This window comes from Scomber scombrus, chromosome 14, assembly GCF_963691925.1.
Source record: "Scomber scombrus chromosome 14, fScoSco1.1, whole genome shotgun sequence".
Lineage (NCBI taxonomy): Eukaryota > Metazoa > Chordata > Actinopteri > Scombriformes > Scombridae > Scomber > Scomber scombrus.
The window spans coordinates 29,079,313-29,092,082 of NC_084983.1; the positions used below are offsets into that span (position 1 = coordinate 29,079,313).

General features: G+C 39.2%; 3 protein-coding genes across 3 annotated transcripts; all 3 read left to right on the forward strand.

Moving 5' to 3' along the window:
* The first annotated feature begins 466 nt into the window (after positions 1-466).
* LOC133993609 (odorant receptor 131-2-like) lies at positions 467-1,429 on the forward strand. Its single transcript, XM_062432596.1, has one exon. The coding sequence runs from the start codon at positions 467-469 to the stop codon at positions 1,427-1,429; it is 963 nt and encodes a 320-aa protein (XP_062288580.1).
* A 2,828-nt stretch (positions 1,430-4,257) lies between these two features.
* On the forward strand, positions 4,258-5,211 carry LOC133993610 (odorant receptor 131-2-like). Its single transcript, XM_062432597.1, has one exon. The coding sequence runs from the start codon at positions 4,258-4,260 to the stop codon at positions 5,209-5,211; it is 954 nt and encodes a 317-aa protein (XP_062288581.1).
* A 3,779-nt stretch (positions 5,212-8,990) lies between these two features.
* On the forward strand, positions 8,991-9,944 carry LOC133993611 (odorant receptor 131-2-like). Its single transcript, XM_062432598.1, has one exon. The coding sequence runs from the start codon at positions 8,991-8,993 to the stop codon at positions 9,942-9,944; it is 954 nt and encodes a 317-aa protein (XP_062288582.1).
* The last annotated feature ends 2,826 nt before the right edge of the window (positions 9,945-12,770 follow it).

Here is a 12,770-nt window from a genome sequence, read left to right on the forward strand (position 1 = left end):
AACAGAATATACAATGACTAGAATATTGAGAGAGAAATGTAAAGGATTACATCACCCATCAGTGTTCAACATTACTGTCTAGTTACTATACTTACATGTCATGGTATCACATGATGTGGGATTGAGATCTTAAAATACATATAAGGCCAGGCAAACCCTGCAGACCTGTTCCACCCACATGGAACAAGCACAGCCTCTAACCTGCTAACTGTCGGCACAGGGGACATGTATGTGAATCATTTTCTTTTTTGCATGTGAACTCAATAGACATTTCTTCCTGTTTTTGTGTTTTATGCTGTTCTAAGAGTAAGAACTGTTTAATTGTGCTTCTGTGTAATTGTTGTTTTTTATTGTTTGTTTTCTTTTGTTTTTTGAGATCTTAAATTTGCTTTCCAGTTGGTCAAATTTACTGTATAACAGGTTGAAACTCTCATTTTCACAGGGGTCCCGTACATGCCTCTCTAATATGTCATTTGCAATTCGATCTCAGACCAACATCACTGTTGGACTCCAATACTGGGGAGTACTGGAACTTATATTGTTTTCTGCTCCAATTACAGTGCCATGCTGTGTGTTTCTCTTCATTAATGGGATCATGCTGTTCACTTTGAGGAGTAAATCTGTGTTTAGAGAAACCTCCCGTTACATTCTTCTATATAACTTACTTTTTGCAGACACTGTACAGATGGCACTAGCCCAGTTACTGTATCTTCTGTCTGTTAGTAGAATATGGATGACTTATCCTGTATGTGGTGTTATTGCCATGCTTACTGAGCTTACAAATGAAATTTCTCCTCTCACACTGGGGTTGATGTCTCTGGAGAGATATGTAGCTGTGTGCTACCCACTGAGGCACGCTACTATCATCACCATCAGAAACACAGGGGTGGCTATCACTGTGGTTTGGGGGTTCAGTTCACTAAATGTTCTCATTCGAGTTATTTTGCTGTTAGAGTTTCCATTTGAAGAACTGGAGAGCCTGCAGATGAAAGACCGTTGCTCTGACATAGCTATGTTTCTTGGCCCAATGTCTGATCACTATGACAAAGCCTATGCTTGCTTTCTGTTTCTATCAGCTGGTGTGACAATAACTTGTTCCTATATTGGAGTGATGATAGCAGCCAGGTCGGCCTCCACAAACAAAGCTTCAGCCCATAAGACTCGTAACACACTGCTGCTGCATCTGGTGCAGCTATGCCTCAGTCTCCTGTCAGCTGTAAATGACCCACTGATTATTGCTCTCTCAAAAATCCTAGACAGAGCATCAATTGTGCGTATCCATACTATTCTTTATATGTGTATTATCCTTCTCCCAAGATGTCTGAGTGCTCTAATCTATGGCATCAGAGACCAGACCATCAGACCCATCCTCATGTACTATCTGTGCTGTCGATTGAAACTGCCAAGGCTGGGGTCTCAGCCTAGGTGACTTTTTTAAAAATTGACTGTATATCTGAATTATCTGTATTCTGCACATACTTTATTTGAGTTCATTGTTTTTAAATAGTTGGCAGTTACAATATGCAGAAGTTACTTTATTTTACTATTATTTGTATATATTGCAAAAGCTTAAAGTCCCCCTCCAGTCAAAGATGTGTTGCTCTTCTTGTTCCTTTAGTTGGATATTTGAGCTTTTCTGTGCAGAACGATGTATGTGCAGTTTGTTTTTATGTTCATCTGCTGAAAGTTTCTCTGTGCTCTGTGTATAAATAAATATGAGTTTTTAAAGTGTTGACTTTGACCTAGATTTGTGACGTCACCGCTGGTTTAAAGCCAATCGTGGTCCTTTATGCAACTTACACAAGTGTGATGTGGAAACTTGAAGCTTCCAGTGCAACGCTGAACACTGACATTTTGTGTCCAGCAGGAAAAGTTTAGAAATTCAAAGTATTTGCATATTCATATTCAGTACAGGGAAGAACTACATGTTATTTTGTGTGTGTGTGTGTGTGTGTGTTCTTGTTTTTCTACCCTGATGGGGCCCATAACCTGACATATCACTCACGCTGTGTGGACCAATATTTCCATGAGCATTGCACGAGCATTTCAATCAACAGAAAACAGTCTGCTGATATGCCTGGTGATTCTTGGTCCCCATGAAGCTGATCTTCACTACTCTATGTGTGCTCTAGTAGTCACAGATGGTATTGCGGTGTGTGTGAATTTGCACCCATGGAGACATTTTCCTGACAAAGTTTGTAACTGTGTATATCATATACGGCTCATATTTTATTAATAATATTACATTCTGCACACTTTAATTTGATCAGACTTTTATTTAATCAAATTAGTTTTCCTAAAATAAATGAGGGAACCCATTTAATTATGAAAATTCTTTTTAAAGTGGTTTTCTGGCCTGTTGTTGACTTATTGTGGCCCAATTTTCAATCACCAATAATGTGCATTACCATACATTAAAAAAAAGAAAAATATGTCAGATATTGGAACTCCCTGTGACCCTGGGTACACTGGAACCACCAACCTTTAGTTTAAAAACATCTGTGGCCTTTTGTTAAGTTGGTGTAGTCTATATTTTCAATCTCCGATTACCTGCATTACCAAAAACTTGCAGTATGGCAGAAATTGGATCTCATTACAACCCTGGATGAGCTTGAACCACCAGCTTTTGATTTAACAATACAACATACTAACCTATAGTACCACAGAGAGATATCTGGCCTGTTGTTGACTTGGTGTGGCCTAATTTTCAATCTCCAATTACGTGAATTACCAAAAACTTTGAAACATGCAATATGGAAGAAATTGGAACTCATTTCACCCCTGGGTGCACTCCAACCACCAACCTTTTTTTAACAACACAACACACTAACATATTGCACCATAGAGGCATCTCTATGTAGTTGTCAAGGTGGTGTGGCCTATATTTTTAATCCCCAATTACATTCCTATAGTCTCCATAAGTACAATGGGTGGCAGAGCCTTCAGTTATCAGGCTCCTCTCCCATGGAACCATCTCCCAGATTCAGTCTGAGGGACAGACACCCTCTCAATATTAAGGAGCAGGCTTTCCTGTTTTTATACTTTCCTTTTTGATAAAGACATGCTGTTATAGGCCTTGACTGTTGTGTACTAACACATGAGCAAAAACCAAGGAAGGAGTCTGCCCACCGATAACCTTGGTGGAGCATTTACCCTCTACTTCCACTCAAGGAATGATTACAGATTTCAATACTTCAACAAACTGGGCATGTTACTGTTATGTGTTTTATAAATAAGAGAGTTTAAGCCAGATTCTGTACTGTTAAGTTAAAGTGCTGGTTTTTCCTGAGTGTCTGTGAACGCGTCTCGTGAGTGAGACCGACAGCTAGCGTGTAGGTGTGTGTTGTTGTCTCCTCTGAAGAAGACGGCGTTACTCGTGTGGCTAGTGAACTTCTCTGTTAGGCTTTTATTGTTTTGGCGTTGGCTACGGCCCACAGTAGCCTTTGTTACAATAAGGAATAAAGAGCCAGCTAAACCGGCTAACGTCTCGGCGTGTGGTTATTGAGGGACGTTACAATACAGAATTAAACAAATAAGTCCAATGAGCTAAATTAACTGGTCTTATGGATTACTGACCAAAAGTTGGTATAATAGGCAAGGCAGCTTTATTTATATAGCGCATTTCATACACAATGGCAACTCAATGTGCTTTACATAAAACAAACATTTAACAGTAAGAATTGGAAATTAAAAAAATAAAAACATGCAATTTCAGAAATAAAAATAAAACCTAATAGTACGATTAGTGATCATGGAGCTATATCATTGATTTTGCAGATAAATACGCTGTCTTGGATAAAGGGAATGGAGAATAGGAAAGGGAACTTGAATACTCACAAAACCACTAAAGAGAATTATAATCAACACTACATTGCCCCATAATTACTCCATGTTTGATAGATGCTGCTGACATGATGACATGCATAAGTGTATTGATGATGGTATTACATCACTCATGAATAATGTGTTAACAATGCTGACATGTGATTGTGTTATGTGAAGTGGGTGTGAAGACAAAGCTTATAAACAATATGTGAGGGAAGACAAACCCTGCAGACCAGCTCTGCTCATGGGGAAATAAGCATATTCTCTAACCTAACAAGTATGTGGATGAATTTGGATTTTGCATGTGAACTCAGTGGCATTCTCTTCTGTAAAGATGATATATCTTCACTGTGCTAGGAATGGAAAAAAGAATACTTTTGTTTTTTGCAGTCCTCATCAACAGATTAATATTTTGTTAGATGCTCTTTTAAAATGTCAAATGCTTCTCAGTCTCAGACCACCACCACTATTGGACGGGGGTTACTAGAAAGAGCAATATTTTCCACTCTGACTACCGTACCATGCTGTGTGTTCCTCTTAATTAATGTGATCATGCTTTTCACCTTGAGGAGTAAACCTGTGTTTCGTGAGACCTCCCGTTACATTCTTCTGTATAACCTCCTTTTTGCAGACACCTTACAGATGGCACAGAGTCAGTTAATGTATATTCTGGCTTTTTGTAGATTAAGACTGATTTATCCTGTATGCGGTTTTCTTGTCATGCTCGCCAATGTTATAACTGATATCTCTCCCCTCACACTGGTAGTGATGTCTCTGGAGAGGTATGTAGCTGTGTGCTACCCACTGAGGCACGCTACCATCATCACCACCAGAAACACAGGGGTGGCGATTGGTGTAATTTGGACATTCAGTTCTCTAAATGTTTTCATCCAAGTTCTTTTGCTGTTAGATTTTCCATTTGAAGAACTGGAGAGCCTGCAGATTGAAGGCCTTTGCTCTGATGTAGCCATGTTGCTTGGCCCAATGTCTGAACATTATGACAAAGCCTATGCTTGCTTTCTGTTTATATCAGCTGGTGTGACAATAACTTGCTCCTATATTGGTGTGATGATAGCAGCCAGGTCGGCCTCCACAGACAAAGCTTCTGCTGAAAAAGCTCGTAATACATTGCTGCTGCATCTGGTGCAGCTGGGCCTCAGTCTCTCGTCAGCTATACACAACCCATTGCTTGTAGCTGTCTCAAAAGTCCTTGACAGGATAATGACTGTCCGCATCCAAATTGTCCTTTATGTGTGTATTATGCTACTCCCCAGATGTCTAAGTGCTCTCATCTATGGTATCAGAGACCAAACCATCAGACCCATCCTTGTATACCATTTATGCTGTAGACTGAAACTGAGAGCCAAGGCTGAGGTCTCACCTTAAGACACATGCAATGTATTTTTGTACAGAATGAGTACTGTTGGTTTTTATCTCCCCCATCCCTTCCTTTGGAAACATGTTAGTACAGGATCTCTTTGAGGCCACAATAAAGAGTAGAAAAGTGGCAACAAAACAGCATTGCTTTAATGTATATTTTGGCATATGAGAATAGTTTTAAGACCATTGTTTTATTTAAATATGCAATATGGAGTAAGAACAAATGTATCTTTAAAATATCATGTGGATTGCTGCACTTGAAGATGTTGATGTTCGATGGAATATAAATACTTCTGTTAAAACAAAATGAAATAATCTGGTTTAATCTGTAATAGATTGATATGACAATTAGAACAATGAGCAGAAGAGGAAGAACAGAGGTCATGCTGCCATTAAACAGTGAATGAAGACATCTTCATCTCAATGTTAATTTCTGGACAAACAATGCCTCTTATTATTTCAAGATTGAAAGAATTTCATTAATCTTACTTATAACATCTAATTTGTTTTAATAATTTGCTGTGATTGTCTGGTTAGCTATATTTCTGCATTTACAAATTCAAAATGTACAGTAAAATATGAAGAACCAACACAGACACTGTGTACAAGAAAGGGATGAGCAGAGTCTATTTTCTGATCTTTCAATGTATGCAACAACATGCTGGAGATCTTCTACCAGTCCTCGGTTGTGAACGCCATCTGCAACAAACTAACTCACAAGGCCTGAATTATTTTCTCTACTATTACTATTACTGTTCTTTATGTATATATTGCAATTACTGTAACTATTCAATACTTAGTGTTTGCTATGCAGACCTGAAATTCTGACTATTAATTTATTGTCATTTGTGTGTTTTAGTCATTTTTTGTAATAAGCTTCTTTTTTTCTTTCTTGATTATAGTTGACTAAGCTGCTGTGATGCAATAATTTCCCTTGTGGGATCAATAAAGTATATCTATATCTTCTGTCTGTCTGTCTGTGGAGGAGGAATGGACCAGGTCTATAATACGGTTCCACTGTTCATTAGATAAGTCTGTTCCCAGATCTGCTTCCCAGGCGTTTTTGATTTGGGTGGGGAGACTTTGACTGGCCGACCTCATGAATCCTTTTGGACCCACAAATAACTGTCCTTCCTTTGGTTATGATGCATTGTCAAAAGGATGTCAAGCAAGGTTTCAGAGGGTCGTTGGAAAAATGAGAAAAAAATGTTTTAAAGAGAGTTAGGTAGGTGATATATTGATGAAAGTTCAATAAAAGATAGGAAGATCCCATGTCCATGCAGGTCCTTAATATTATTAATATTATGTTACCATTACTGAACCAAATTCAGTATTCTAAGTCTGTACTTGAACATTTGAAAAGGTGATTGTTGAGTACCGAAACCAGATTCAAGTGTGTGGGGCAGAGAGAGAGAGAGGCTGAACAATGCTGGGAGTTGGCCTTTAATCCTATATGAGCAGTTGCTTCAAATCTGGTTGGCGGCCACACCCACATTCTCCTGGACACCTTAATTAACACAATAGAATATGATATTAACCCTTAAACACACCAACATTAATGTATTTAAGATTGGCCAGGCAGGGGCAGTCAGACTGTACATGGTACAAATAAACAAATTACTACTACTAAACATACACAGTAAACATACTTTATAAATTAAGCTGATTGTGACTCCGTGTCTCCCGTCAGCTGTAGAGTCAACAATACGATATCATGTTTCAAACAAATTAATAACATTGTGAGTAAAATGAGAAGCAGTGTGCTAGTTGTGAGGAGAGTTTTAAAAGTTAATCAGTCAATCAGGGTGACCATGTTCCAAAGTAATCCACCCGCAACGGCATGTAGCATGTATGTTACTGGCCAGCGTGCCCTGTCGAGTGATGTCATGATGCAGCAAATGTGGAGTTTAGTTCAAATGTTTTGCCAAGCGACCATACTTCGTTTTGCTGAGCCTTTGGCGTTGGCACCCCCACTGTGTTAAAGCATTTCAATCAGGAGAGACTAGTGAATAGAAAGATATTTATTGTAAATATGTAATGAACAAAATCTTAGTAATGTCAAAGTCTTTGGCGCTTGAACTCCATGAGGAATCATCCCTTAACGGCTGCATATACACTCACCGGCCACTTTATTAGGTACACCTTGCTAGTACCAGGTTGGACCCCCTTTTGCCTTCAGAACTGCCTTAATCCTTCGTGGCATAGATTCAACAAGGTACTAGAAACATTCCTCAGAGAGTTTGGTCCATATTGACATGATAGCATCACGCAGTTGCTGCAGATTTGTCGGCTGCACATCCATGATGCGAATCTCCCGTTCCACCACATCCCAAAGGTGCTCTATTGGATTGAGATCTGGTGACTGTGGAGGCCATTTGAGCACAGTGAACTCATTGTCATGTTCAAGAAACCAGTCTGAGATGATTCGCGCTTTATGACATGGCGCGTTATGACATGGCGCGTTATCCTGCTGGAAGTAGCCATCAGAAGATGGGTACACTGTGGTCATAAAGGGATGGACATGGTCAGCAACAATACTCAGGTAGGCTGTGGCGTTGACACAATGCTCAATTGGTACTAAGGGGCCCAAAGTGTGCCAAGAAAATATCCCCCACACCATTGCACCACCACCACCACCAGCCTGAACCGTTGATACAAGGCAGGATGGATCCATGCTTTCATGTTGTTTACGCCAAATTCTGACCCTACCATCCGAATGTCGCAGCAGAAATCGAGACTCATCAAACCAGGCAACCTTTTTCCAATCTTCTATTGTCCAATTTTAGTGAGCCTGTGCGAATTCGTCTCGTGAGTGAGACCGACAGCTAGCGTGTAGGTGTGTGTTGTTGTCTCCTCTGAAGAAGACGGCGGCACTCGTGTGGCTAGTGAACTTCTCTGTTAGGCTTTTATTGTTTTGGCGTTGGCTACGGCCCACAGTAGCCTTTGTTACAATAAGGAATAAAGAGCCAGCTAAACCGGCTAACGTCTCGGCGTGTGGTTATTGAGGGACGTTACAATACAGAATTAAACAAATAAGTCCTATGAGCTAAATTAACTGGTCTCTTATGGATTACTGACCAAAAGTTGGTATAATAGGCAACGCAAGGCAACTTTATTTATATAGCGCATTTCATACACAATGGCAACTCAATGTGCTTTACATAAAACAAACATTTAACAGTAAGAATTGGAAATTTAAAAAAATAAAAACATGCAATTTCAGAAATAAAAATAAAACCTAATAGTACGATTAGTGATCATGGAGCTATATCATTGATTTTGCAGATAAATACGCTGTCTTCTTCAGGAGAAAAATGTCTTGGATAAAGGGAATGGAGAATAGGAAAGGGAACTTGAATACTCACAAAACCACTAAAGAGAATTATAATCAACACTACATTGCCCCATAATTACTCCATGTTTGATAGATGCTGCTGACATGATGACATGCATAAGTGTATTGATGATGGTATTACATCACTCATGAATAATTTGTTAACAATGCTGACATGTGATTGTGTTATGTGAAGTGGATATGAAGACAAAGCTTATAAACATTATGTGAGGGAATACAAACCCTGCAGACCAGCTCTGCTCATGGGGAAATAAGCATATTCTCTAACCTAACAAGTATGTGGATGAATTTGGATTTTGCATGTGAACTCAGTGGTATTCTCTTCTGTAAAGATGATATATCTTCACTGTGCTAGGAATGGAAAAAAGAATACTTTTGTTTTTTGCAGTCCTCAACAACAGATTAATATTTTGTTAGATGCTCTTTTAAAATGTCAAATGCTTCTCAGTCTCAGACCACCACCACTACTGGACGGGGGTTATTAGAAAGAGCAATACTTTCCACCCTGACTACCGTACCATGCTGTGTGTTCCTCTTAATTAATGTGATCATGCTTTTCACCTTGAGGAGTAAACCTGTGTTTCGTGAGACCTCCCGTTACATTCTTCTGTATAACCTCCTTTTTGCAGACACCTTACAGATGGCACAGGGTCAGTTAATGTATATTCTGGCTTTTTGTAGATTAAGACTGACTTATCCTGTATGCGGTTTTCTTGTCATGCTCGCCAATGTTATAACTAAAATCTCTCCCCTCACACTGGTAGTGATGTCTCTGGAGAGGTATGTAGCTGTGTGCTACCCACTGAGGCACGCTACCATCATCACCACCAGAAACACAGGGGTGGCGATTGGTGTAATTTGGACATTCTGTTCCTTAAATGTTTTCATCCAAGTTCTTTTGCTGTTAGAATTTCCATTTGAAGAACTGGAGAGCCTGCAGATTGAAGGCCCTTGCTCTGATGTAGCCATGCTGCTTGGCCCAATGTCTGATCATTATGACAAAGCCTATGCTTGCTTTCTGTTTATATCAGCTGGTGTGACAATAACTTGCTCCTATATTGGTGTGATGATAGCAGCCAGGTCGGCCTCCACAGACAAAGCTTCTGCTGAAAAAGCTCGTAATACATTGCTGCTGCATCTGGTGCAGCTGGGCCTCAGTCTCTCCTCAACTATAGCCAACCCATTGCTTGTAGCTGTCTCAAAAGTCCTTGACAGGATAATGACTGTCCGCATCCAAATTGTCCTTTATGTGTGTATTATCCTCCTCCCCAGATGTCTAAGTGCTCTCATCTATGGTATCAGAGACCAAACCATCAGACCCATCCTTGTATACCATTTATGCTGTAGACTGAAACTGAGAGCCAAGGCTGAGGTCTCACCTTAAGACACATGCAATGTATCTTAAATTCTGTTTTAAAACAATACTCACATGTCCATTTTTACAGTTGTTGGTCACTGTAATCCCTTGTGATCCCTTCATAATGCAATTAAATGTTAAAGGTGGACCTAGATGACAAAATCTACAGTATTCATTCTGTAGAATGATGCATTCTTTATTTTAGCTGAAATAAAGAATGCATCATTCTACAGAATGAATACTGGAGATTTTGTCATCTATGAGGTCTGATTTAAAATCAAGTGGCCATCTTCCAAGTTAGTCTTTCAGTACAAGATAAACAGGACAGTGGGGTGATGTAAAAGTTTTTTTTTGATAATTTGCTGTGATTGTCTGGTTAGCTATATTTCTGCATTTACAAATTCAAAATGTACAGTAAAATATGAAGATAACTAAGAACCAACACAGACACTGTGTACAAGAAAGGGATGAGCAGAGTCTATTTTCTGATCTTTCAATGTATGCAACAACATGCTGGAGATCTTCTACCAGTCCTCGGTTGTGAACGCCATCTGCAACAAACTAACTCACAAGGCCTGAATTATCACTGGTCTAAACCTTGGGATATTTTAATCAGACTTTCATTGTATACGGTATATTTATTATTCGCTGCCATCTTGTCTTGTGCCCCTTGTTATTAGTCTTTTTCTGTACTACTACTATTACTGTTCTTTATGTATATATTGCACATACTGTAACTATTCAATACTTAGTGTTTGCTTTGCAGACCTGAAATTCTGCCTATTAATTTATTGTCATTTGTGTGTTTTTGGCTTTTTTTGTAATAAGCTTCTTTTTTTTCTTTCTTGATTATAGTTGACTAAGCTGCTGTGATGCAATAATTTCCCTTGTGGGATCAATAAAGTATATCTATATCTTCTGTCTGTCTGTCTGTGGAGGAGGAATGGACCAGGTCTATAATACGGTTCCACTGTTCATTAGATAAGTCTGTTCCCAGATCTGCTCCCCAGGCGTTTTTGATTTGGGTGGGGAGACTTTGACTGGCCGACCTCATGAATCCTTTTGGACCCACAAGTAACTGTCCTTCCTTTGGTTATGATGCATTGTCAAAAGGATGTCAAGCATGGTTTCAGGGGGTTGTTGGAGAAATTAGAAAACTGTTTTAGAGAGAGTTAGGTAGGTGATATATTGATGAAAGTTCAATAAAAGATAGGAAGATCCCATGTCCATGCAAATCCTTAATATTATTAATATTATTATTAATATTATGTTACCATTACTGAACCAAATTCAGTATTCTAAGTCTGTACTTGAACATTTGAAAAGGTGATTGTTGAGTACTGAAGCCAGAATCATGTGTGTGGGGCAGAGAGGGAGAGGCTGAACAATGCTGGGAGTTGGCCTTTAATCCTATAGGAGCAGTTGTTCCAAATCTGGTTGGCGGCCACACCCACATTCTCCTGGACACCTTAATTAACACAAATGAATATGATATTAACCCTTAAACACACCAACATTAATATATTTAAGATTGGCCAGGCAGGGGCAGTCAGACTGTACATGGTACAAATAAACAAATTACTACTACTAAACATACACAGTAAACATACTTTATAAATTAAGCTGATTGTGACTCCGTGTCTCCTGTCAGCTGTAGAGTCAACAATACGATATCATGTTTCAAACAAATTAATAACATTGTGAGTAAAATGAGAAGCAGTGTGCTAGTTGTGAGAAGAGTTTTAAAAGTTAAACAGTCAAACAGGGTGACCATGTTCCAAAGTAATCCACCAGGAACGGCATGTAGCATGTATGTTACTGGCCAATGTGTGTGTGTTTGTTCCTTGTTTTTCTATCCTGATGGGGCCCATAACCTGACACATCACTAACGCTGTGTGGACCAATTTTTCCATGAGCATTGCACGAGCATTTCAATCAACAGAAAACAGTCTGCTGATATGCCTGGTGATTCTTGGCCCCCATGAAGCTGATCTTCACTACTCTATGTGTGCTCTAGTAGTCATAGATGGTATTGCGGTGTGTGTGAATTTGCACCCGTGGAGACATTTTCCTGACAAAGTGTGTAACTGTGTATATCATATAAGGCTCATATTTTATTAATAATATTACATTCTGCACACTTTAATTTAATCAGACTTTTATTTCATCAAATTAGTTTTCCTAAAATAAATGAGGGAACCCATTTAATTATGAAACTTCTTTTTAAAGTGTTTTTCTGGCCTATTGTCGACTTATTGGGGCCCAATTTTCAATCACCATTAATGTGCATTACCGTACATTTCAAAAAGAAAAAAAGTCAGATATTGGAACTCCCTGTGACCCTGGGTACACTGGAACCACCAACCTTTAGTTTAAAAACATCTTTACTGACCTTTTCAAAGTTTTCGGTAATGCATGTAATTAGCAACTGAAAATTAGGCCACACCAAGTCAATAAAAGGCCAGATATCTCTCTATTGGCGCTTTTCCACTATACAGTTCTAGCACGACTCGACTCTGTTTTTTTTTCTTTTCCATCAGGAATAGTACCTGGTACCTGGTACTTTTTTAGTATTCTAAGAGAGTTGAGTCAATACTAAGTATGATGTCAACAGACTGCCTTCCACTGATTGGTCAGAGAGTCACTGGAAGAGTCATGAGCCGTCCCACACAAGAATTAAACCCGGCACTTTTAAATACCAACAACAACGTTACAGCGATTCGTTTCTCTTCTCTTGCTTTGTGTGTGACAGAAAGCCTCATACAGCAGCAGGTACACCATCGCCTCCATGTCCTCCATTGTTTTTGTGTTTGTGTCGCATATAAAACGAAGTCAAGGCAGTTTCACGCAGCC